At 41.5% G+C, this 26,279-nt stretch overlaps 1 protein-coding gene across 3 annotated transcripts in view; it reads left to right on the forward strand.

Moving 5' to 3' along the window:
- Positions 1-25,686, forward strand: part of hyou1 (hypoxia up-regulated 1) — a 37,157-nt gene extending 11,471 nt beyond the window's left edge. For all 3 annotated transcript variants that reach the window (XM_048615319.1, XM_048615318.1, XM_048615320.1), the window contains exons 8-25: positions 913-1,028; positions 3,149-3,335; positions 3,762-3,896; positions 7,309-7,391; positions 9,094-9,226; positions 10,855-11,039; positions 12,785-12,923; positions 13,651-13,711; positions 15,016-15,098; positions 15,471-15,665; positions 16,818-16,999; positions 17,342-17,429; positions 19,185-19,307; positions 19,644-19,777; positions 20,279-20,363; positions 21,873-22,143; positions 22,553-22,669; positions 23,339-25,686. In XM_048615319.1, coding sequence (XP_048471276.1) covers positions 913-1,028; positions 3,149-3,335; positions 3,762-3,896; positions 7,309-7,391; positions 9,094-9,226; positions 10,855-11,039; positions 12,785-12,923; positions 13,651-13,711; positions 15,016-15,098; positions 15,471-15,665; positions 16,818-16,999; positions 17,342-17,429; positions 19,185-19,307; positions 19,644-19,777; positions 20,279-20,363; positions 21,873-22,143; positions 22,553-22,669; positions 23,339-23,397 — 2,376 coding nt within the window. In that variant the 3' untranslated portion in view covers positions 23,398-25,686. The remainder of the gene's footprint in view (positions 1-912; positions 1,029-3,148; positions 3,336-3,761; positions 3,897-7,308; positions 7,392-9,093; positions 9,227-10,854; positions 11,040-12,784; positions 12,924-13,650; positions 13,712-15,015; positions 15,099-15,470; positions 15,666-16,817; positions 17,000-17,341; positions 17,430-19,184; positions 19,308-19,643; positions 19,778-20,278; positions 20,364-21,872; positions 22,144-22,552; positions 22,670-23,338) is intronic.
- Positions 25,687-26,279: the final 593 nt, after the last annotated feature.

Raw genomic sequence — 26,279 nt, forward strand, 5'->3', positions numbered from 1 at the left:
ATTCTGAAGAAGTTGTAGAATTGTATAGTATCGCGATTGCTTCAGAATGTGGTTCAAGAACTTGAGGGCAGAGGAGTCAACCGGGGGTTGCAGTGGGAGAGAGACTCGGAGCTCTCTACAGAGGGAGGGACAGCACGGTGGCTCAGTGGTTAGCCTCATAGCACCAGAACCCGGGTTCAATTCCACCCTTCAGTGACTGTCTGTGTGGAGTTTGCACATTCACCCCGTGTCTGCGTGGGTTTCCTCCCACAGTCCAGAGATGTGCAGGTTAGGTGAACTGGCTATGCTAAATTGCCCATAGTGTTCAGGGATGTGTGGATTAGGTGGGTTACAGGGGGATGGGTCTGGGTGGGATGCTGTAAGGTTCAGTATGGACTTGTTGGGCCGAAGGGCCTGTTTCCACACTAGGGATTCTATAAAATTCTATGAAAAACAGTGAGGAGGCTAGGTACTCCTCCTCCCCAAGTGTTGCACAGCTGAGGATCAAACTGCCACAATTGCCAGTTTGCCTGATAATGGATAGAGCAGTTCTGACAATTAATGTGAGGCCTTTGGTCCTACAGGACAACTGCTAAAAGCATACTAAAGTCAAATATCTACCAGAAAGTTCTAGTTAATGGAGAAATGTGACTGTAATAAGGACATCTGGTAAGGCCAGTAGAAAAGATAAAAGCTGCATGAGTGTACAGGGTTAGAAGCAGGAAGTTAGGCCCATGGATTGGGAACATGAAGTACTGAAAAGGAAGCCAAGAAAACCAGTGTAGACTCAAATGGTGGACCCAAAACGTTAACTCTGTTTTCTCTCTGCAATTGCTGTCAGAACTGCTGGGTTTCTTTAGTGATTTCTGTTTTTGTTTTGTATGTCATTTACACTCTGATTAGCCACTCATTTTTCCTGTCTCTTTCTTTCAGAACGTGATGTTTTTTGACATGGGTTCAAGCAGCACCACAGCCACTATTGTTACTTACATAACAACTAAAACAAAAGATTCAGGAACGCAGCCCCAGCTCCAGATTCGAGGGACTGGGTAAATTTCTAATCCTTAAATACTCCGCATTTAATGCTTTTTAATTGCGCTACTCCACCTCCGGCATTACAAATACTAATAGGGCTAAATACAGCCTTTGACAGACAGAAGGAAGGAGGAAGAGTAGGTCATTCAACCCCTTCAGCCTGATGAATCTGTGAAACTCATTGCTGTGGAGGCCATGTCATTCAGTGATGGATAAGTTCTTCGTTAGTATGAGGTTCCAGAGTTACGGGGAGAAGGCAGGCGAATAAGGTTGACATCGTATCAGCCGTAATTGAATGGTGGAGCACACTCGATGGGCCAAATGGCCTAATTCTGCTTGTATATCTTATGGTCTTATGATCATTGATCATCAAGCTCAGTACCCTAATCCTGCCCTCCCTTGTATCTTTTGATCCTTTTAGCCACAAGCTATATCTACCTCCTCCTTGAAAACACAATATTTTTGCCTCAACCGCTTTCTGTAGTAGTGAATTGCACAGACTCTCGACTCTCTGGTTGAAGAAATTTCTCCTCATCTTAGTCCTGAAAGGTTTACCCCTTATCCTTAAACTATGACCCCTGGTTCTGGATTCTCACACCATCTGGAAATCTTTCCTGCATCTTAGAATCTTAGAGGTTTCTATGAGATCCCCCTCATTCTTCTACAATTCTAATGGACTGAATCTCTCTCCATACATCAGTCCTTCTATCCCAGGAATCAATTTGATAAATCTTAGCTGCACAACCTTTATTGAGACGAGGAAGGGGATAATTAATAATTCGTTTTTCTGAAGAAAAATAAGTGAAAGTTGTAGCTTTTGAAAGGCTGATCAGCACAAATGGGAAGATGTAGTCCTGATCACCAGTCATTCCCTGTTGTTTTCACAGTGCTGTTTGAAAGGGAATGTCAGTGAGCATCCGATACCTTTTAACTGAGCAGTTGGCCCTTGCAAAATTGTACTGCAGCATGACTTTTTTCTTTGAGGAAAAATAGGCTAAAAATTATTTATTAATTGGCTGTTTCCTCCAAATCATTTGGGAGGGTGGAGTGCGAAAGGAAATATAAATCTTAAGAAGGAAATAGAGTTTATAGTCCCCTGTGCTTGCTGAGCCTAACTGCTCTGTTCTTTCTGGAAAGATCAGAGCAACGACTCACACTTTTAACATTTAGTAAGAACTAGAATCTGCATTAGTGTTTCATTGCTGCTGTCAAGTATTAAATCTTGCCAGTTGTTATTTGTAAAATAAAAATAATTTTGCAGTTTTAGAATGTTCATGGAATCACAGAAATTGAAACATAAGGAGATAATTTCATTAGGCTCCATCAATTTAGTTGAAGGCCACGTTTAGAATACTGCGTACAATTCTGGTTGCCCAAAACGGGAAGGGTGTTGTTAAACTTGAAAAGGTTCAGAAAAGATTTAAAAAGATGTTGCCAGATTGGAGGGTTTGAGCTATAGGGGGAGGCTGAATAGGCCGGAGCTTATATCCCTGGAGTGTCAGAGGCTGAGGGCTGATCTTGTGGAAGTTTATAAAATCATGAGAGGCATGGATATGGTGAATAGCAAGATCGTCTTCCTGGTGTGGGGGAGTCTAAAACTAGAAGGCATAGGTTTAAGGTGAGAGGAAAGATTTCAAAAGGATCCGAGGGTTAACTTTTTCATGCAGAGAATGATGCATGTGTGGAACAAACTGGCAGAGGAAGTCGTGGAGGCTGGTACAAATACAATATTTAAAAGGCGCCTGGATGGGTACATGAAGAGGAAGGGTTTAGAGAGATATGGGCCAAATGCTGGCAAATGGGATTAAATCAGTTTAGGATATCTGGTCAGTGCAAACGAGTTGGACTGTATGACTATGATTCTATATAATTGCAAGTGTATTGTCCTTTACTCTTACATTCACATTAAGCACTGTTACATGTATAAAGGATTTCATCCTCATCTTGAGGTGTTCTCAATGGAACACCTACATCCACCATGCTGTGATAACAAGAGATAGACATTGTTGGTTGAATATCTCATCCAAAAGACTGTGCCTTTGACAATGTAGCACGCATATGTATACTGCATTAAGAATGTGCTGAAATCAGTTGACTGGGAATTGGATCTTCCTCCTTTCCGTATCATCTTCAGGTTTGATCGGAATCTAGGTGGGCTTGAGATGGAACTTCGTCTGCAGGATCACCTAGCAGATCTCTTTAATGCTCAGAAGAAGACTCCCAAAGATGTCCGCCAGCACCCCCGAGCAATGGCGAAGTTGTGGAAAGAAGCAAATCGTGTGAAAACAGTACTGAGCGCGAATATAGATCATATGGCACAGGTAGAATTAGTAGCTTTGTTCCAGATTCAGCAGGAACTGATGACACAGTTCTTCCACCTTAAATGTGTACTTAAAGGGTATAATTCCATAGATGTATTAAAAAGTTAAGCTTCTATTGGGACTGTATAAAATAATGGGATCTTTCAAATTAGAAGGAAATCATTAGCTGGTTGTATTAGTGCTGGCTGGTTGCAAGAGCTATCCAGTCATGCTCACTCTCCTTCCTTTTTTGTCTCAGTTCTATTATTTGCATCCTTTGCAAGTATTTATCTAATTCTATTCTGAAATTTGCATCTGAATATTGTTCAACCACCCAACTCAGATAATCATTTTAAATGTTCACCATGTCTCACTGTGCTTTTCGCTAATTATCTTAAATTTATATCCCCTGTTACTGAATTCCTTGTCATTGTGTTTTCTGTGCAGATTGAGGGACTGCTTGATGACATTGACTTCAAGGCCAAAGTAACGAGGCAGAAGTTTGAGGAACTGTGCAGTGATCTTTTTGAGAGAGTTGCAGACCCTGTACATCAAGCTTTAAAAGTGGCTGAAATGAAAATGGTGAGTGTTTTAGGCAAGCTTGCACAACCAAGTGACTTTATGGTGAATGTGTGCATTGTTCAGTTGGTAGTGTAATGTATTTTTATTAAGAATGCATTTAATCTTTGTTATATATGTTTAAGCTGTCTGCTGTGCAATTACCACAGTCAATGCAACGACTTGATTATTTTGTTGTCAGTACCGGGATTGATGCATTGCTTCTAACCAACATGATCTAAGTTTACCTGATACAAGAAGCACAACATGTTTACTTGGAAACATCAGCTTGCTGAAGTTTCTTTGTTGCCACCTCCCCAAACTTGTCACTGTTAGCATCTTGAAAGACAGATGTCTGAAAACGGCATGAAATTTCCCTCCAAGTCACTCACCATTCTGCGTTGCAAATGTTGTCATTCCTTCACTGCTACTGGGTCAACTTTCCAGAATTCTTTCACCCTCCACAACAACCCCCACCCTGCATTATAAAGCATGATAGAGAGGTATGTAAAAGAGGTAAGTTTATTGCATTACTGATTAAGGAGAATATCATAGCTACACTAAGAAAAAACGTCTTGGAGGGATTATCCAGCACAGCTATATGGGTAGAACTCGGGAATAAGAAAAGTGCAATCCCAATAGCCAACAGGAGATACAAGAACAGATAATGTAAGCAGATCATGGAAAGATGTAAAAACAACAGGGTTGTTGTAGTTGGTGATTTTTGTCTTCCGCATTATTGACTGGAGTGTTGACCTTTTTTGTGCCAGGGTCTCGGATGGGCCAGAATTTGTTAGGTGCATCCAGGAGGGTTTCTTGAAATAATATGTAGGTTGTCTAACTAGTGAAGAGGCTGTACTAGACCTGGTATTGGGCAGTGAGCCTGGCCAGGTGATCGAAGTTCAGTGAGGGAGCATTTTGGGAGCAGTGATCATAATTCCACAAGTTTAAAGATAGTTATGGATAAGGATAAGAATGGTCCTCAGGTAAAAGTGCTAAATTGGGCAAAAGCTAATTATAGCAGTATTAGGCAGGAACTGAAGAAATTAGATTGGGGATGGCTCTTTGAGGGTAAATCCACATCTGTCATATGGGAGTCTTTTAAAGGTTGATCAGAGTTCAGGACTAGCATGTGCCTGTGAGGCTGGAGGTTAGGGATGGCAAGATTTGGAACCCTGGATGACGAGATATTGAAAGTTTAGTCAAAAAAAATGAATCATGTATAAAGCTTAGAAAACTGAAATCAGACAAAGCTCTTCAGGAACATAAATGAAGCAGGAAAGAACTTAACAAGCAATTAGGGAGATTAAAAGGGGCCTTAAATGTTTTTGGCAAGTAAAATTAAGGAGAATCCCAATGTATTTTATACGTATAATAGGAGCAAGAAGGTAGCTCAGGAAAGAATATGTCCACTCAACGACAAAGGAGGGAACTTTTGCATGGTACCAAGGGAAGTGGGTGAGGTTCTTTTAATGAGAACTTTGCATCAGTATTCACCAAGAAGGAGGACATGGATGATGTTAAGGTTAGGGGAGGATATGGTGATATTCTAGGACATGTGAATATTAAGGAAGAGGAGGTATTGTGTGTCTTGAAAAACATTAAGGTGGATGAGTTCCCAGGGCCTGATGGAATCTATCCCAGGATACTGAGGGAGGTAAGGGAGGAGACTGCTGTAACCTTGGCAGAGATCTTTGTATCTTCTTTAGACACAAGTCCCAGAAGACTGGAGAATAGCTCATTTTATTCCTTTTAGAAGGGCAACAGGGATAAATCCAGGAAATTATAGGCCGGTCAATCTTGCATCAGTGGAGGGGAAATTATTGGAGAAGATTCTTGGGGATTGGATTTACTTGCATTTGGAAAAGAATGGACTTTATTAATGATAAGCAGCATAACTTTGTGCGGGAGAAGTCTTGTCTCACAAATTTGAGTTTTTTTTTGAGAAAGTGATAAATATGATTGACAAGAGCAGGACAGTTGATGTTGTCTAAATGAACTAAATGTAACATTTGGCAAGGTCCCTCATGGTGAACTGCCCCAGAAGATTAAGTTACATGGGATCCATAATTAGTTGTTAAGTTGAAATCAAAATTGGTTGGGTCATAAAAGGCAGGTAGTTGTGGAGGGGAGTTTTTTTTTTGTCTGGAGATCTGAAACCAGTGGCGTTTGTGAGGATCAATGCTGGGACCTCTAATATGATTTGGATGAAAATGTAGGTGGTCTGATTAGTAAGTTTGCAGACAACATGAAAATTTGAGGAGTTGCGGACAGTAAGGAAGGTTGTCAAAAGATAGAGCAGGAAATAGATAGAAAGTTACTTGGAGAGATTGCAGACAGAGTTTAATTTGGGCAAGTGTGAGATGATTGGAAATAGCAGGAACTGAAGATGCTGGAGTCAGAGATAACAGTGTGGATCTGGAGGAACACAACAGGCCAGGCAGCATAAGAGCAGCAGGAAAATTTGTGTTTCGGGATGGGATCCTTCTTCAGAGAGAACCCTTCTGGACTGCTGTGTGCCTCCAGCTCCACACTCTGTTGTCTCAAGTGTGAGATGATGCATTTTGGGAGGTCAAATGGAAAAGGAAAGTATACACTAAATGGCAGGTCCCTTAGGAGCATTGATAGACAGAGGGATCTTTGGGTTCAAGTCCATAGCTCCCTGAAAGTGGCAATGCAAGTGGATAAGGTGGTAGAGAAGGCATACGGCATGCTTCCCTTTATCGGTCAGGACATTGTGTATAAAAGTTGACAAGTCACGTTGCAGCTGCATCAAATGTTAGACCACACTTGGAGCATTATATACAGTTCTGGTTGTCACCCTACAGAAAGGATGTGGAGGCTTTGGAGAGGGTGCAAAAGAGGTTTGCCTGGATGTTGCCTGGATTGGAATTTATTAGCTATAAGGAGAGGTTGAACAAACTTGGATTGTTTTTGCCCAGGTGTTGAAGGCTGAGGGGCGACCTGATGAAAGCGTATTAAATTGAGAGGCATGGATAGGGTGGATAGTTGGAGTCTTTTTTTTTCCCCAGAGTGGAAATGTCACATACTAGAGGGGCATAGGTTTAAGCTGAGAGCAAAAATTTAAAGGACATGTGAGGGGCAAGTTTTTTTACACAGGGTGGTAGGTGCCTGGAACGCGCTGTCGGGGGAGGTGGTAGAAGCAGATGCATTAGCAACATTTAAAAGACATTTAGACAGACACATGAACAGGTAGGGAATAGAGGAATATGGACCATGTGCAGGCCAATGGGATTAGCCCAGAATGGTGTCGTAGTTTGCTGCACAGACATGGTGGACTGAATGGCCTGTTCCTATGCTCACTGTTCCCCTGCTGGGCAATAAGTGCTCACAACCTTAATAAATTAATAAGTCAGCTGGATTTTTAAAAAGTTGGTTAAAAATTTAATTCAGTTAGGTGACTTTTTTCTTGTAGGAAGACATTGACCATGTGATCCTGGTGGGCGGAGCAACACGTGTTCCCAAAGTGCAGGAGGTCTTGCTGAAAGCTGTTGGAAAGTAAGCATTCTGGTTTCACATTGTATAATCTATTGTCATCTCAGATTCCAGCCTCAGCCACACTCCTGGGAGTTATCCTTTACTCAGACCCTATCTGGGATTAAAGTATCTTGTTATATTCGGTTCTCTATTTGATAAATTGGTGTTTACTATTTACTTTCAAATTTGCTTTGCAATGGATTTAAACTCATAGGGAATTATGCTGAAACTGACCCGCCACTGGATAAATTTTGCATTTGGTTGCTTTCTGCAAGGTAAATCACTGGCAAAGAAAATGTGATTGTAGTCAACATGAGGTATCACTGAGCTCACAAGTCACTAGTTGATAAATGTGGACGTTATTTTCTCTTGTAGAATTTTGAAATAGTTACAGTGCAGTTCACCTTGAAGCATCTATGTGTGTTTGCTTTTGTGTTCAGCTAAATATAGACTGTCAGACTGCTTCAAGGAGGCCATTCAGCCCCTTAAACCTGTTCTGCCATTCTTCAGATATTGGCTGATCTCTATCTTAATTCCAGCTAACTGCCTTAGTTCCTTGCCCAATCTATCAGTCTTGGTTTAAAATTGACCTCCGGAAGATTTCAGAGTTGCAGATTTCCATGACTCTTCCTGCATTAAAAGTACTTCCTGAATTCAGTTCTATATGGCCAGCTCTTAACTCTGCAACTTTTTTCTGGATTTTCCCACTAGAGGAAGTAGAATAGAGAGAAAATCTGTCAACTCTTTTAATTATCCTAAGTAGCTCTATTTGGCAACTCCTTAATCCCTTATGTGGCTTTGTGCTTATTGTATTCCACAAGAAAGGTTCCCGATCTCAGTAGTGCCAATGTGGGAATTGTTCTGTTGAGATTTAGATAGGCATGGTATATGCCTTGGTGCAACCAAAGATATTGAGGAAAAGGTAAATCTTCAATGTAAAATTGCCATCAACTGGAATTCTGAAGTAGATAACTTTCTAAATACTTTGTATATTTGTTATTTCACCTATTTGGTCAATGCTGATCTTTATACTGTACACCACACAAGCTCCTCCTACCCCTATTTATCTAAGCCAATCAACATTAAACTTTGATTCCTTTCATCCTCTTAACGTTAACTAGTCTCTCCTCAAAAGCATCAATACTATTTGCCTCAACTTCTCCTAGTAGTAGCACGTTCCCCCTTCTAGACACTCTTATATTTATGGGCCCTGCTTCTTGTTTTGCATGCAAAAAGAAATGTTTTTTTCTATGTTTGGCCACTGAAATCCTTTTATAATTTTCAATACCTCTATCAGGTCACTTCTAACACTTTTTTTCTAGAGAAAAGAACCCTTTCTTGTTCAGTTTTGAATTCTGTCTAGCTCACAGCTGCAGTGTATTCACATATCAGAAGTATTTAAGTACTCAGATGAGCACTTGAAGTACTACAGCATGCAATGCAACGAGCCAAGTGATGGAAATGGGATTAGAGTAGATAGATGCTTAATGACCAGCACAGTCATGATGGGTCGAAGGGCCTTTTTCTGTGTTGTAACACTTTGACTCTCTTATGACACCAGTTATGAGAACAGAACCTGCATTTTTCCTTTTTTACAAAATGAGGCTCATGAAAATTGTTGTTGCTATAAACATTTATCTGCAGAACAGAATGTTCAGCTGGACTTCTTATTTTTGGTTTGTCATTTCATCTCTCAGTAACTGGATTTAATTCCCTTTTGCAGAAAGGAATTGGGAAAGAATATAAATGCAGATGAGGCGGCATCAATGGGAGCCGTGTATCAGGCTGCAGCTCTCAGCAAAGCCTTCAAAGTCAAGCCCTTCCTTATTCGTGATGCAGCCATGTATCCCATTCAGGTAAACATACTATGGCTGTGTCCACATCTACTGATACAAACCTCACTCTGTCACTCAATGTTATTGTTTCACTTGCTTGTAAATTGTGAAATCTTCAGGGAATTGGAGAGTGAGTCAAAGTATGAGTATTTGAAATAAGTTTACTCTCCATAGCCTGTCCTCTCAGCTCTCTTTACTGAAGTTGCTAACTGTGCTTTGTGTGAAATTGCTGCTGTTCCCACACTTCACTTTCAGAGCAGTCTCATTTGGTGTTTAACTGACTAAACTCTGCTCAGGTCTTGTATGTCAGGCTGAGAAAGCAAGAGGCAAATCAGATTTTCTAGGTCACCTGAGCGTAAAATTAAGATGATGATAAATATGGTACCCTGTGCTTATTGAAGATGGTCTAAGAGATGTAGAGGAAAGCAACAGTGAGTATCCTCTGAAATGTAGACATGATGTGGATGAAGATATCAATTAGTTTGAATGAATTTGGAGAAGACGTGAAGAAATGGGGAGTAAGGGCAGGACCAGGTGGCGCGCACAAAAACGTCGGACAACCTCATTAAATATCACTCCTGTATCAAGATTCTAGAAAGAGATGTACAATTAGTGGAATACACCAAATTAAAGGCTAATACTGATGAAGATTGTAACCAATGGCAGTATTAAATCTGCAGAATCTGTGAAAACGGCAAATGTATTTTAATAAAAATATGTCAGACTATGCATTGTTAGGAAATTGAGTTTAAATGGAGTAGAGGAGAGCTGTGTGAATCCTAACCAGTAGTGATGTCTTGTTGGGCTGAACAGCCTGTTTCTGTGTTGGATAAAGTACCCAGCATTGAAAGTTCAGAACAAAGTAAACCTTCTGTGGTAAACTCTGTAATCTGGTCTCAAATCAGACAACCTGGCAGTGACAAACCAGCTGGCCTTGTCCTAACCCTAACCATCCCAGATCCCATCAGTATCTCACTGGTATTTATGCTGCAATCACAGGCCAAGGGACCTAAGGATTTTACTTTAAAGTTCAGGAGTAAGTTTATTCAGTGACCTCAGTTTTAACTCCTCTATACAGATTAAAAACTCTGATGTTATTCTCAGTCTGCACTGTTAGCTGATCTTGGTTTGATCAATTGTGAGAAATTTGGCCTGCTCCTGATCTGTCATCATTTCAAAGTGCAAACAGTATGACAGCCTCTGGTAAGTTGTCATTATGATATTGTCTTATTTTGCAAATAGAAGTCACAGCACAGGAACTGCCCTTTTGGCCCATTGTGCCAGTGCTAGCTCTTCAACTATAGCTAACTTTACATGAGGAAGAGCCACTTGGGAGGGATTGTAGAGCCTCCTGGAGCCAGCGGATGTGTATCCAAGCAAGGAAAAAAAAAAGAGGCTGATTGAAAAAGAGATAAATCTGCCACAAAGGTATGGTAAAAATAAATGGATGATCTCATTTGCTTCCCAGTCCTTTCCCACTGGAGAAATCTACTTGCCCTGTTTCTCAGAAAATATGCATGCTGGAATGTGCTTTGTAATAGCATCCATTGGAGAGCACTGCTGGGGTTTTGTTGCTCAGACTCTTTAACGGGCCAAAGAATCACCTTGCTAACAGGAGTCTCTGCCTACTTTTCTTTTTGCTTTGGTAGGTTGAATTTACACGAGCAATTGAAGAGGATGGTGTGAAAAGCATTAAACACAACAAACGTGTGCTGTTCCAGAGAATGTCTCCATATCCTCAACGTAAAGTAATCACTTTCAACCGCTACACTGATGACTTTGAATTCTTTGTGAATTATGGGGATTTGAACTTCCTCAGTGAGAGTGACCTCAGGTAATGAGACCAGGGGTATCGGGGGTGGTGGGGGTGAGTTGTCGGTTGAACAATGTAAAACAAAGATCTGTGGATGCTGGCGATCTCAAATAAAAACAGAATTGCTGGAGAAGCTCAGGTCTGGCGGCATCTGTGGGAAGAAAGTGGAGTTAACATTTCGAGTCTGGTGACTCTTCATCGGAACTATTGTCACTTGATTCTGTTCATTAGTGGCTTATTAGTTCATTAGTGCGCTCTATTACAGAACATGCTAGCATATCACCAACCACTACACTGAATCTCTACAAGTGTGTTTTTGACACAAACCACTTAGCCTAATCCCACTCTCCCACTTTGTCTCTCTATTCTTCAACACTCCCAATACTCAAACTACTACCTGATTCTTTAGTGTTTTGTTTCTGCTTTACTATCAGCCTGAGTCAGAAAACTAAGGGATTGTTCCACGATCTCTCTCATTTTATGTGAGACATTGAGAAGTGGTCAACAATGTAATATGTGTACTTCAGATATAGAACGTAGAACAGTACAGTACAGCACAGTACAGGCCTTTCAGCCCATGATGTTGTGCTGACCTATTATCCTACAAAGGTCAATCTACCCTGCATATCCTACATTATACTATCCTCCATGTGCCTATCCAAGAGTCGCTTAAATCTCCCTAATGTATCTGACTCCACTACCACTGCTGGCAGTGCATTCCACGCACCCACCACCCTCTGTGTGAAGAACCTACCTCTGACATCTCCCCTATACCTTCCTCCAATCACCTTAAAATTATGCCCCCTCGTAATAGTCATTTCCGCCCTGGGAAAAAGTCTCTGGCTATCCACACTATCTATGCCTCTCATGATCTTGTACACCTCTATCAAATCACCTCTCATCCTTCTTTGCTCCAATGGAAAAAGCCCTAGCTCCCTCAACCTTTCCTCATAAGACCTGCCCTCCAGTCCAGGCAGCATCCTGGTAAATCTCCTGTGCAGCCTCTCTAAAGCTTCCACATCTTTCCTGTAATGAGGTGACCAGAACTGAACACACTATTCCAAGTGTGGTCTAACCAGAGTTTTATAGAGCTGCAGCATAACCCCACGGCTCTTAAACTCAATTCCCTTGCCAATGAAAGCCAACACACCATATGCCTTCTTTACAACCCTATCAACTTGGGTCGCAACTTTGAGGGATCGATGGACGTGGACCCCAAGATCCCTCTGTTCCTCCACACTGCCGAGAATCCTGCCATTAACCCTGTATTGTGCATTCAAATGCGACCTTCCAAAATGAATCACTTCACACTTTTCTGGGTTGAATTCCATCCGCCCCTTCTTTGCCCAGCTCTGGATGAGTTAGTTACAAGTCGTAGCAGTTATTTTGCACATAACAAGTTCCTACATGCTGAAGCTGGGTGAAGGCTACCACTTTTAAGCCCTTGTTACTTCATTGTATGATGCTGCCCACTAAACTTAGATTGTAGTCTTGTACTGAACTGTGAAATGTCCTGGTCCCTTCCTCTGTTTGTACTGCTAGGAAATGTTAGAATGTTGAGTTTTCCACAGTGAACTTTGAGACCAGTTGTGATTTTGTTCTTGCGAGTGAGCAGCACTGACCTTTGCATTCTAGTAAACATGAACTGCTGGTTGACTACAATATGATGCTTGTAAAGCAACTATGATGCAGTTATCTAGCAATGCACAACCTGAGTTGTGGATATCATGTTTGTCTCCGTCTCTAACTCTGTCCTTTCTCTCCAGTATCTTTGGATCATTAAACTTGAGCACGGTTCGATTGAGTGGTGTCGGTTCAAGTTTTCAGAAACATTCTGATAGTGAATCTAAAGGGATTAAGGCCCATTTTAACATGGATGAAAGTGGAATACTAGCACTGGACAGAGTGAGTATACATGAGGCTGCTGACCAGTCTTTGCTTATCTGTAGTTCTCCTACCTGAACTGGGAAGGTCATGTTTGCTGTTGATTAATCTATAATTTTTTGTGAATTATTCAATAAACTGATCTGGACAGGATGAAGATGTGAGACAGGAGAAAAGGTGATAATTTTGGTGGATCAGTTGCATTGTTTGTCCTTTGCTTATGAGAGTCTGGCAGACAATATCCAGCAGTTTTCTAGTTAACACAGTGACTTGGTTCAAAGTCTCCCAAGTTACCAAATGCAATTACAGTTAGTAATAAATTCTCTGGCTTCCTCCTGAGGTGGTGATCAGGTAGTAAGTAGCTTTACTTTTCCCGTGAATCTGGAAGGGCTGTCCCTTGCTTTGGTGCTAGTGGTTCTTCACTGCCCCTGCATCTGCTGTGGCGGGATTTGAACCCGAGTCCCCAGAACATTACCTGGGTCTCTGGAATAGCAGGCCAGCAATAATACTCCTAGCCATCGCCTGCCAGTGCTCCACAGTGTGTGAATCCGCGTTAAGATTGTAAACTCAACAAGCATCCAATTAATCATTTTCTTTACTGATCACATGCAGTTGGCCACAGCTGCATTCCCAATTGATTAGATGTGTCTAAAATTTTGGGCAGTGCTCATTTATATGATTTAAAATGAATCACTTCAGACTGTTCAGGTGAACTGTGTTTGAATTCAAGTGTCTCCTTTTGCTGTAGGTGGAAGCTGTGTTTGAGAAGGTGCAGGATGGAGAACCTGAAGAAGAATCCACCCTGACTAGTGAGTACAGTGTACCTGCCAGTGGGTTCATGTCTGTATTGCATCATGCAGTGCTGAATGGCAGCTCCCGATCTGTGATCAGAGTTTAATGCTCTGTTTTGCAAATATCGTTTTCTTCCTGTGGATACTGTTGATCAAAGATTTTATCTAGCTCCCTGCAAAAGTCTGGGTTTCAGCAGTCCCACTATTTCCGGTCATCACTGTACGTTAGGGGAAATTATCACTGTAGTCTTACCTCTCTGTTGCTGTGCTGAGCTGATGATCCAGCATGTCATTCTAATAGTACCACTGGTTCTCTCTTTAAAAACCAAGTGTGTTGCTGTGATTGTTCTATGGATCTGTTCATAATGGTGGTGCATAAATAGTAACTTTGCATGGTGAAATAATGTATTAAATATGTTTGTCAACTTCCTGCTGCTGCCAATGAAACCAATTAACTGATGCCCTTCAGGGAGGAAACCTGTTCTCCTTCCCCAGTTTTTCTTACATAATACGTCAATCGTACAATACGTGGCTGAATCTGAGTATGCTGAGAGGTGGTTCAGCAAGCTGACCAACTATGTGAATAATCTCCTGTCACAAAACCTGAAGAGGACTTTCACCTACTAAAGGCAGCAAGCCACTTTGTGTGGCCATGTCATACTGAGAAAGCAATGTGCTTCGGCTAAGTTGCTTTGTCGTTTCTTTCCAATAACTGACTATTCCATGACTGATTGAACAATGAACGTTAGGGAGTTATAGGTTTGTTGCCCAGTGTACTGATTTAGCTAGTCTCAGTTGAGGTGGCATTCCTAAACTAGTGAAATAATCTCTGTCTGGCAACCTCTTTCAGTACCTGTAACTGCTGTGCAGTGACAGGGTTGGGGGCATGCAGGATAGAAACCCATGGGGCAGGTGACGACATGAGGTGACTTTCGCTGTTCTAGGGCTGGCAATACATGCTGCCCATGGAGAGAGGCAGCTGCCTTTGAAACTAGGAGGAATCACGGAGAGATTGTGGGCTGGTTGCATTGATACATTTCTTGTAGTCTCTCTGAAGAATTAGTCATCAAGATGTACAGCACAGCCTTCAGTCCAACTCGTCCATGCCAACCAAATATCCTAAATAAATCTAGTCCCATTTGCCAGCATTTGGTCCATATCCCTGTAAACTCTTCCTATTCGTATGGTCATCCAGATGCCTTTTAAATGTTGTAATTGTTTTTTGAACTTTAATTATGAACTTCACATTCTGTTGTTGGGTAATGGTCTTCTTTCTGGGTACAATGTTTTGTCATTTCTTTATATTCTGCTTTTGTCTACAGAGCTTGGAAACACCATTTCTAGTTTGTTTGGAGGTGGAAGCTCTGAAACAGATGGGAAGGAGAACTTGACTGAATCCGTGCAGGTAACTCTTCACTCACTCTGGCTTCCACCATTATTTCTGTCGCTCATTCTCTCTGTCCTCTCTGGGGAATAAACAGTCAAACAGTCTAGGAGATCTTTGGTTTGATTTCAGATCTCTTTCCAACTGCTCGAAGCTAAGAAAGAGAAAGGTCGAGGTAGCAAGAAAAATTATTTGCTGGTCTGCAGCTTGGATATAAACATGCCAATACCTGTGTGTTACTATCTCTGACCTGTTTACGTTGAGATGACTCAGCCCCGTGTATCCTTGTTGATGACAGTTTTGGAGGAAGAAGCGTCCAGGTGACTCCAGACGTGGATGCAAGCTGGAAAATATCCTGATGCTGAAATGCTTTTCCTTTTTCATTACTTGCAGGATGAAGAGGAGCCTACAAGTAAAACTGAGAAGGATGATCAGGAAGAACTAGCAAGTGCAAAAGAGAAGGAAATTCCCACTGAGGAGAAGAGCAGCAAGTCTGAGGAGGAAAACAAGGCTGAACCTAATGAAGAGAAAGGAGGCCAGCCTGAATCAGGAGAGGACACGGCCAAAACGGAGACACCTGAAACTCTGGTATAGAAATGTTCACGTGGTAACCTGTGAATACTGTTCCATTTCTTGAGTCTTGCTGACAAAAGGACATATCAGGAGAATTTACAAGAATACCAATTGAAGGGGCAAGCAAACATTTATACTGTATGACAGTGGGGTGACTGCCAATTGATTGGCATTTGGACTATGATTGGTAAATGCATTACCATGGAGTTTACACCCATTAATGCTGATTTGCAATTAACTTAGAATCAACCTATCTGGCTTAAAGTTTGATTGGTCAGGGTATTGCCCTGAGTAATTAGCCAGTGAATGGCTGCCATCTATGTTGTTGAGTTGAAACATACGCTGAGTGTATACATGTTCTTTGTGTCTGCACAGAGCACAGCCCTGTGTATTAATGTGTAGCTTCCTGTGCACAAAAATGTGCCACTCTGCGGGTCCACAGTTCCCCTGAAAGTGGCAACACAAGTGGATAAGGTGGTCAAGAAGGCATATAGCATGCCTGCCTTCATCGGTCATGGCATTGAGTATAAAAGTTGGCAGGTCATGTTGCAGCTGTATAAGACTTTAGGCCACATTTGGAAATTGTGTACAGTTCTGGTTGCACACTACCCGAAGGATGTGGAGGCTTTGAAGAGGGTACAGAAACGGTTTACCAGGACGTTGCTTGGTTTGGAGGGTATTAGCTACAAAGAGAGATTGGACAAACTTGGTTTGTTTTCATTTGAATGTCAGAGGATGAGAGGCACTATGAAAGAAGTTTACAAAATTATGCAAGGCATGGATAATAAAAATAGTCAGTCTTTTTCCCATGCTAGAAATGTCAATTACTAGGGGACGTAGGTTTAAGGTAAAAGGGGAAAGTTTAAAGGAGATGTAAGAGGCAGGTTTTCTTTTACAGAGTGTGGAAACTGCCAGAGGAGGTGATAGAAGCAAACACAATAGCATTTAAGAGGCATCTTGACAGATGAATAAGCAGGGAATAGAGGGATTCGGTCTATTTGAGGCAAAAGGTTTTTAGTTTAGGAAGGCATCGTGTGTTGGCATGGTCTTGGTGGGCAGAAGGGCCTGTTCCTATGCTGTACTGTTCTTTGCATTTGTTCCAAAATCCTTGATTTTCTATAAACGTGTTGGTGACAGCACTAATTGGTTTCATGCCACATTTTGCAGGATAAAAAAGTCGAGGATGTTGGGAAAGAGGAGATGAAAGATCCAGAATTGAATAAAACTGAGGAGGTTAAGAAGCCAAAAGGACCCAAACGGATGAAGATTAGTGCGAATGTGACTGTGGAGTTGGAAATCCAGGACCTGCCGGATCTGTCACAAGAGGAAATGAGCAAGTCTCAAAAAAAGTAAGAACTGCTTATTGCTTAAAGTTGCCTTGCCTCTAGTGAGGGAGAGAAGTTATGGAGGCTAGGGAAACGTAATTTACAGATTTTACATGCAGATAAGTATTCTCGGCCATTTTCTCAGTTAAATGTAGTGACACAGACATTGGAATTATTCAGAAGATAATTAGATTCAATGATTTTGAGGGGTGCTGTACTGGAGCTAGGGCCTTGGTGGGACTTTCTGGAACCTGCCATTAGTTGAGTTATCCAGCTGTAGCCAAAGTTACCAGTAAACCCAACCCAGTGCAGGCTTCACTGTTTCTATGTACTTTAACAGCCATTCATTCCCACGTTTTCATCTAGGCTTCAGGATCTTACAGATCGAGACCTTCAAAAACATGAGCATGAAAAGATGGCCAATTCATTAGAAGCTTTCATCTTTGAAACGCAGGTAAGCTATAGCATCACTTGTAATTCTGACCAATTACTAAGTCCAATATGCACACCAGATCTATTGAGGTAACTAATGATTACTAGCCAACAGCACCAAATCTTCAGCTCCCAGCTCTTGGTGACCTCAGTAGTTTGTTAGGAGAGTGCTCTGCACCTCAAGGTTACAAGCACCAAATGTATGTAAGAGTTACAGGCTGGAATGCACTTCATGAGGGACACTGGTAATGGTTGAAGGATGTGTTGGCCTCTCTTGGTATAGACCTAGTGCCTTCTCACAAGAGCTTGGTGCACTTGTAGTCCCAGCCTTATAATGCGGCCAGCCTTGGTAATGTGCAGTGACCACTGCAAAGGCATGTGCTTTCCTGAAGGTTTTATAGCGATCCAGTAAACATCAGTGCTGCATCTCACCCTTTAAAAGAGAACTTGTTTTCCCACCCTTTCTTAAAGAATCTTTTCCTCAGTCTACAGGTAGGTGGGGGGTTCTGTCTGAAATTGTAAAGGGGTAGATCGTAGGTTTATCCATTGCTAAACCGTATACTTTCTCCTTTCTAAAGGAGTTTTTAATGCATGTTTGAGACTTGTCTGCAGAGTGTAGCTGTCAGCAATCTTCAAAGACAATCTGGTTAAGAATTAAGGATGGAGTGGTCACAGATGTATTGATGCCATGTTCTATATGTATAGTTCTAAATAACTGATGATCTGTGGTAATATGGGAAGAGGATTTATAATTAAAAGCCTTACTGGAAAATAAAATTGGGACTATGTTATCAAACAGTTGTGTTGACTGGAATTCCACGGTCACTGTTGTGTGAGGGTAGCAGTTAGAATTCTGTCATCCAGTTACTTAGACGTGTGAATAATCACGAGATTGATAGAACTGACCAGATCCAGCTGCAGTAAACACCACATCCCAGTTGTCAGTGTGGCAACTGTAGTTTTGCTTAAATTTTTATATTGGGTGGTGCCTCTCCATAATAGTCATTAAAGGCTGTTTGTTGCTTTAGGTTTCTCTATCTAAGCATGAAGCATAACACTCCTATCACTGAGGTCATGTTATCTTGCAGCTATGCTGCTCACATTCACCTCAGTCAGAATATTGTGTTCAAGTTTCATTCAGAGTGTTGAGCACAAAAATCTAGGCTTGCTGTTCCAGAGTGGAACTGAGGGGGTGCAGCACTATTGGAGAGAGTCTCTCTCAAGTGAGCCATTGAGCTAAGTCTCTGTCTGCCCCATCAGAGGGAGGGATGTAAAGATCCTGTAACATTATTTCCATTATTCCTCAGTGCTGTGGCTAATATTTGTCCATCTCAAATTATTTGCTCTTTTTCCCATTGCTATTTAAATGAGTTTGTGTGTTAAATAACTGCTACGTTTTCTACATCATTTCACTGGTTGCACTTCAGTAAATACTTCATTGGCTGTCAAGTGCTTTGGGACATCCTTTAGTTATGCAAGATGCTTCTGTTTTAATCTTTTGGTTGAAAAGAAATCTAATTGCTTGGGCTTGCTAACCTTTTGGGATTTGGGGAAAACTGGGACTGACCCAGCCAGTTAATGGACTGCTATGTTGTCTTTCTGTGTCACTGGGCAGGAGATTTCTGAGCTGGTTCTGACCTTTTGAGCAGAGGCCAGGTACCCTCTCTGTAGAGGGTAAATATCAGGAGGCTCTTCCGTTTATTTATGGCTCGGGTTATTCCCTGTCTGGATTTACTTCCTAAACCTGACGTTGTTCATACTTATTGCTGTTCCCCAGGACAAGCTATACCAGGATGAGTATCAAGCAGTTTCAACACAAGATGAACGTGACCAAATCTCTACTAAACTCAGCGAGGTCTCAAACTGGCTGGATGAGGATGGTTATGCTGCCAGCACGCAGGTTTGAGCTTGTTTTATTCGGCTGCTATTTTTATTCTGATCTGGGGCCGACAAGTCTGGGAACAGACAATGTTGAAAACTTCTACATGAATGCATGAAACAAGCAGTCGGTTAAATGTGAGTCTGCAATTTCAGCCCAAGTTTTATATAAAATTCGTGCCAAGAAGTGAGTTGCTTAGCGTTTTGTTTAGTCTGACAGAGGTAATATTGCTGAGACTGGACTCTGGGACCTTGAGTGTAATTTAGGATTGCCAGTATATACAGAGCCTTGCTGTAGAAGCCAAACACTGGGATCATTCAGTTTGAGTTGTAAGTGATGTGGATTGTATATGTTTAGGAACTAAAAGCGAAGCTCTCTGAGCTACGGAAGATGTGCAAAGAACTCTTCTTCAAAGTAGAAGAGAGAAGGAAGTGGCCAGATCGCCTTGCTGCACTGGATAGCATGCTCAATCACTCTACCATCTTCCTCAAGTAAGTACCCTGGTGAAGGCAAGCAGCTTCTGCCTGGAGGTATGATCAGTCTTTTCACTGCTGTTTTATAAGTGGATGGTTCAATGGACAACAGCGCAGCGATTGGTGAGGGATCAGTTCCGTGGGCTCTGGAGCTCTCCAAACCTGCCTCCAAATTATCAGTGACCTACTCCATTATTATGGGGATGGGATAGGTGGCAGTTAATGCATCCAATTTAGTTTTAACTTTAAGTCCACATACTCAGCAGGGGCCACCAGGAGGTGAATGCGATCCCTAGTTTATTTATCACCACCCCAGTGGAACTAACTTAGATGGACTCACTCGGCACAGACTGCAAGTTGAACAGGGACATTTCTATTCAGCTACTCCCTGAATGCTGTCTATGATCTAAAATGTTTAGGTTTGAAGTGAGTGTGCTTGCCTATGCAAACAGTCAGGAGCAGGGTGATAATGAAGCTTCTCTCCCAGATTCTTACTGTCTGTTACATTTGTGACTTCAGGGGTGCTCGACTCATTCCGGAAGCTGATCAGATTTTCACAGAAGTGGAGTTAAACACACTGGAAAAGGTCATCACTGAGACAACTGTAAGTCTGAAAGAATCCAGTCTTTGCTGAGAACAAAGCTGTAAACTGGTTGGAATCACTTATCACCCTTCAGGAGGGCTTGGAAGCAATGATTTTAGGCACGGCACATGGGGTGTTATTTCGATTCCTAATGTTTTATTTCCAGTGATGTCACTGCAGAGTCTAAGGATTGTTGCAGCTTTGGAGTCTGAATCTAACCTTTCAAAGGGCTTCCTGCAGAATTCTGATAAGGTTTTGGCCACCTCATTTGAGAAAGGACAAAATTGCAATAGAAGCAGCTCAGAGAACATTCGTATGACTGATACATGGTGGGGGTGTGTTCATTTACGAGGAACGAATGGACACATTAGGCCTGTACCCATTGGGATTTGGAAGAATGAGAGGTGGTCTGTTAGCACATATATAATCCATAAGGGACTTGTCAGGATCGGTGCTGAAAGAATTTTTCCCCTTGTAGGAGAGACTAGAAGTAAGAGACCTTTTACAAATAGGGTGTGTCCCATTTGCGGCTGTGGTGAACACAGAAATTAGAAGGCCACTAGCCTGTCGGTCCTGTGGAGAATGTTTCTCATAGTTAGTTTGTGAAATGCTCTTCTCTCGAGAGCAATGGAGACAAAGTCATTGATTCGATTGTGGTATTGAAATATTCAATCATGATCTCATTAAATGCTGGAGCAGGTTACAGGAGTGAAGTGGTTCAGTCCTGATCATTTATGCATAAGTTCTTTGCCTGGTTTGACTCTCTGGAAGCTTATTTTCTCAGATTGGAGGGTTTAAATTAAGAGGTCAGAATCTGAGTAAGAAATCAGTGTTTTAAGACTGAGCTATTGGTACATTTCCTCAGTTAATGTTTGTGGTTCCTGAAGTATAGAATTCCAAAGATTCAAGTCTTTTGACTGAAGAAATTTTTCCTCCTCTCACCTGTGGTCTTATTGATGGTGGAACAGACTTGAAGAACCGTGTAATCTGCTCCTGCTGCTTATATGGAGAGGTTAATTTGTGTGAAATCATCTGATGAGAATATTGAATGGAGTGGGAAGCTACACATCCTAAAGACATGTTTTGGAGATCTGTGTGGTACCCACAGCTGTGTATGTAAATTCACTGTCCATAGTGTGACTGAATTAATCCTTGATCTCTCAGGGTGGCAGAGGTAAACGACAGTGATACTGGGGCTGAGCAAGAATTAACGTCAGCCTACTTTTTGATTCCTTCCTCACGTTCAGTTGTCTTTGCTGTCACATGACTGAGTTGCTTGTTATTACGTGTTGTCCGCTCATGCAAGAAGAACAAGCAGCAGAGTGAGGAGCTGTCCATTATCTATAACTGTATCCCAGCAAATGGTAACACAGAATGCAGTGTATTTGAAACTATATCCCAGTGTGAGATATCAGTAAGAGCAGTGGAGAGATGGGCAGTAAAACAGCAATACCCAGGAATGCCCAAGGCCTGGGTATGAGGCCCAGGAATATTCTGTAGTTAATTTCTATTTAACCTGTTTTTTTTCAGACATGGAAAAATGAGACTGTGAAAGAGCAGAATAAGCTGCCATCTACTGAGAAACCCATCCTCCTTGCCAAGGACATTGAGGCGAAGCTTGCTCTCCTAGACCGAGAAGTAAAATATTTACTAAACAAAGCGAAATTTGCCAAACCCAAGCCCCGGAAAGAGAAGAACACGACACAAGACGTGAAAAATACAACAACAGAGGATCAGAACACAACAGCTGCTGATAGTGAGAATGTTATACCACCCGCAAAAGAGACAGGGGAAGGGACAGGTAAGGTTTTTGCAAAGTGTTGTAGTTAACGTGGTTACCAAGGATATAGCTGATGAATTTGTAATGTCTGTAGTCGGATTTACTGGTTAAACCGTGATCATTTCTTCATGAATTGTATGAGTGTATACCCTCAAGGAGAGGACATGTTTGAATCCATGTCACCATTATTTCAAAAAGCACTGGAACTCTGTGTCCCCCAGTCAGCACCTTCAGCACCTGTCCCCCAGAGAAAGTCAACACTTTTTCAGGAACTGAGTCAGAGTCAGTACCTTTGGGGATTGTCTCCCTAGTGGAAGCCAGGGAAGGAGGGAATGTAAAATTTAACCATTTGATTTAAACTTTGTTTCATGTAGTTCTCATCCTGGTATTGAAGTGATAAGTCACTGATGTGAATATTTCTTTCTGATAGAGCATGTGGAGGAGGTGAAACCTGGAGATGCTCCACCTACAGTCAACAAAGATAAGACCACCATTGAGAATGATGAGTTTGAGATACCTGAAGCAGATGTATTAGAGTCCAATAAAGGTGAGGATTGGGTTGAATGTTTGAGTGTTTACAAATCTAGGCTTCCTAAACTTCGTCACTGGGAGAGATTAAGAAGAACAAATGTGATAATTGGCTTGTGTCTTAAGCACAGAATTTGGAAATCAAAGCTATGCTCAGTCTTGACCATAAACTTCTCATGGAATGGAAGGAAAGTTTTCATTGTCTGTTTTCTTTTGAAGTAACTTAATCCTAGAATTGTAAAGTACTCAAGGAGGTCATTTGAACCATTGTGTCTATGCTGGCTCTTTAAAGAACTATCCAGTTACTTATATACCTTTGCTCTTTCCCCACAACCCTGTAGGTTCTCCCCATCTGGTATTTCTTGAATCTCCCTTTCCAGGCTGTGCAGTCCAAATCAAAACAGTTCATTGTTTCAAAATCAATTTCACCATTCATCTGATTCTTCTTTCACTGATGTTAAATCTGTGTCTCTTCCATCTGGAAAAACATCTTCCCCTTATTTCATCAAAACTACTCATCATTTTAAAACTCCTCTGAAATCCATCCTTAACCTTCTGTGTACTACATAGAGCCCCAGATTCTCCAGTGTCTTCACATCCCTCATCCCCAATATTATTGCAGCAAATTTCTGCACTTTTGTTACATTGCTCCTTGCATGAGTATGTGTTTGATTTTTTTTTCTTTCAGGTACAGCTGAAGGAACAGCGGAAAACGACTCAGACAAACACCCTCCAGATGAATTGTAACTGCTCCTGACTGCTGCACCGGTTCTATTTATATTACATTACTTTTTATGTAATGGACCAGTCTGCCATAATTTAACAGAACGACGATGTGTGATTGAGAGTAGAGGTGTACATTTCATTTTTTTAAACAACTGGATTTTCCTGTGACAGACTTTGTTGGATAATTCTACTTGTAAAACCAAGTACAGTTCAAGTTTAAACTACATTGTGAACAGCAGGAGGCAGTGTTTGCAGCAAGAGGTTGACGTTCAAAGGGATTTAGCAGCTTCAAGTTATTGGAAGCCAAGTATTTTTGTTCCTTGTGTGTCTTCTCCCTTCGACTGTTGTGGGTTTTTTTAGTTAATGAATGGTTATGAATGAACTTATTGCACTGAATTGAAGTTTGTTCATTTTGCTTTAGTGTCTGCTTAGGTAAGTTGCATCTATTAAATCAAAATTTTAACAGCCCTAGAGCTCGATACTTGGCTTTAATAATAAGTCAACAGAAACATAAGCGTGTGTCTGTGAAATGTTAATGCAGGGGCATGTCACCTCATTACAGAGTGTACTACACCCCTGTCTTCATACAACCACCCACTACATGCGCAGAACGTGTACAGGCACCTGAGCAAAGTCCTTCTGTTTTCCTGCCTCCTATAAACGGATCTGATTTTTGTAGCCTTGAATGTCCCAGGCTGCTACAGGCATGCCCCTTCACCAGTTGGGATTAGCAGTTGTTTCATGAAATGTAGGGGCCAGGAATCCTCACTGAAGCCCCCATTTTGGAATCCGCAAGTATAATGCAGCACTAGTTTCTGTGAAAATACTTGCAGTGTGGACAGGTTGAAATGACTGAATTAATCCTGAGTGGTGATGGGCACCTGCAGGAATTTACTTTTAACTCTCCACTGCATCCTTGGTGGGAAGGGGGTTCGTCATGACTTTGACTTTGCATCCTGTCCTAAATGTTTCCCACAAGCCCCCTGTTTTTAACTCCAGTTCCTATTGTACGTTGCAGTCAGGCTCAAAATCAGTCCAGTGTTTCAATCATTGGAGCTTCTATCTTTAGTAACTTTATTTTAAAGGATTGCTTAAAAATGCAGAATGAACCACTGGTGCAGACTGCAGCTGTGTTGTGCTTAGGGCAGTTAGAAAATGGGTATCAGACCCCAGTTGTCGGCAGGGAATCACAGGTGAGTGTGTGTTCAAACATATTATATGGCACAGTGATTTTTAACATTGCTTAAACCTTCATGGTTTATTGTCAAACCCTGTGTGATGTTCTCCAGTCTAACTGCTGCACCATAGGTAATACACTGGCCTTTGAATTATTATCCTAGTTATTGGACACTTCAGTTTTGTTTCTTGAACTGAATTCAGACCGTGGCACCCTGCAGGTGCTCACTAGCTCAGTGATACTGAGAAGTTGCTGCTCCAGAGGGACTGCTAGAAGTGTAATGTCAAAGCTGGCTGTCTCTTGTCAAATTAACCACTTACCATCCATTTGATATTAAACGTCACTACAAAGAGGTTTGTTCTTTAAGTTATTTTGCTCCCAATTGTACTCCTGCCTCATGCCAGTCACTAGCCATTACCAGCAGGCAGCAGTGCATAAAGTTCCTGCTTCTGCTGTATTTTTGTTTTGGTCTATTTTGTTTGAGTATATACTCTGAGGCCAACTGCTGAACTTGCAATCGATCTTCAAGCATGATCGGTTTTCTTAAAACTGCATATGGTTTGCTGAACAAAGTGAAAGTGGAGCCTGATTTCCAGTTTAATTTTAGGGGAATTTTTTTTCCAACAACTGATATCAACATATGGGTCTCTGCATTTTACCCAAGACCCATTTAGTGAGTCGCACAAATTATTCTTTGTGTTTTGGACTGTCCTGTACTGAAGCTTCAGTAAATGAATGTTTGTATTGTCGTTCTGTTATTGAGTGGGGTTCCCCCTGCTGTTGGAGGTAGTTTTTTTTTGAATATCTAATTTAAAAAGTAAATTTCAAAGAAATAAATTTCTCATCTAATAATGAGTTTGATCTAGCAGCCAAAGGAGATGTTGACAGGTATGAATGAATGTTGGGAGTTGATGTGAAGAGGGACCAGGTTTCTGTCTGTGCATTTGGTTAATCGTCTTTGTCTAATGTTGAGAATGTGCACCGTGTGGTGTGGATTAGGGGCTTTTTCTGCACTTACAATCCCTCAAAATAAAGCAGCCAAACTCACCAAGGCTCCACTGTGTCCCTATCAGTTTTGTTTATCTGCTCTGTTGTTCCCTCTGTCCAATAAAATGTTGATATATTTTTCTGAATTTGTCAGTAGCTGACTGTGTCCTGAGCCTTCTGTTTCTAGCTAAGCTTAGCTGATGTATTATGTAAGTGAGACTGCTATCAGACCTTACACCTTCACTTTCTAACAGTGTTCATCCTTCCCTCCTCACAAAGAGCTGTCAAACCTTTTGGGGATCGGATGTGTAACTCCTCTTCCTAAACCCACACGGAGACCATGCTGGGAAAGGCAGCTTGAGTGTGTCTGCTGGTTAGCCTGCTGTTACCTTGTGTCTTGTGTGTGGAGTTGTCAGTCAGTTGGGAATTTTTAGTAAAACTTATTAGTTCTTTCTAAAACATAAGCTGTTTTTTAAATTTGCTTCAGTGTTACAACAAGAACCTCGTTGAATTCCCCACTATGCATTTGATGTACCTTTTGTCTTGGATTGCGATTTTTTTTTTGTTTGAAACTTCTTACTAAAATGGGGAAGGATGAACAGTACCTTTTCTCATTAAGGACGATGAATTCCTCCACTAACACCTGGCAGTGAGTAATCTTTACAACCCAGCGTTAACTTTCACACAGCACCACCTAATGACAGGCTCTTCCTTCAATACTTTTCATTGTTACTGTGTA

Source organism: Rhincodon typus, chromosome 32, assembly GCF_021869965.1.
Source record: "Rhincodon typus isolate 14 chromosome 32, sRhiTyp1.1, whole genome shotgun sequence".
NCBI lineage: Eukaryota > Metazoa > Chordata > Chondrichthyes > Orectolobiformes > Rhincodontidae > Rhincodon > Rhincodon typus.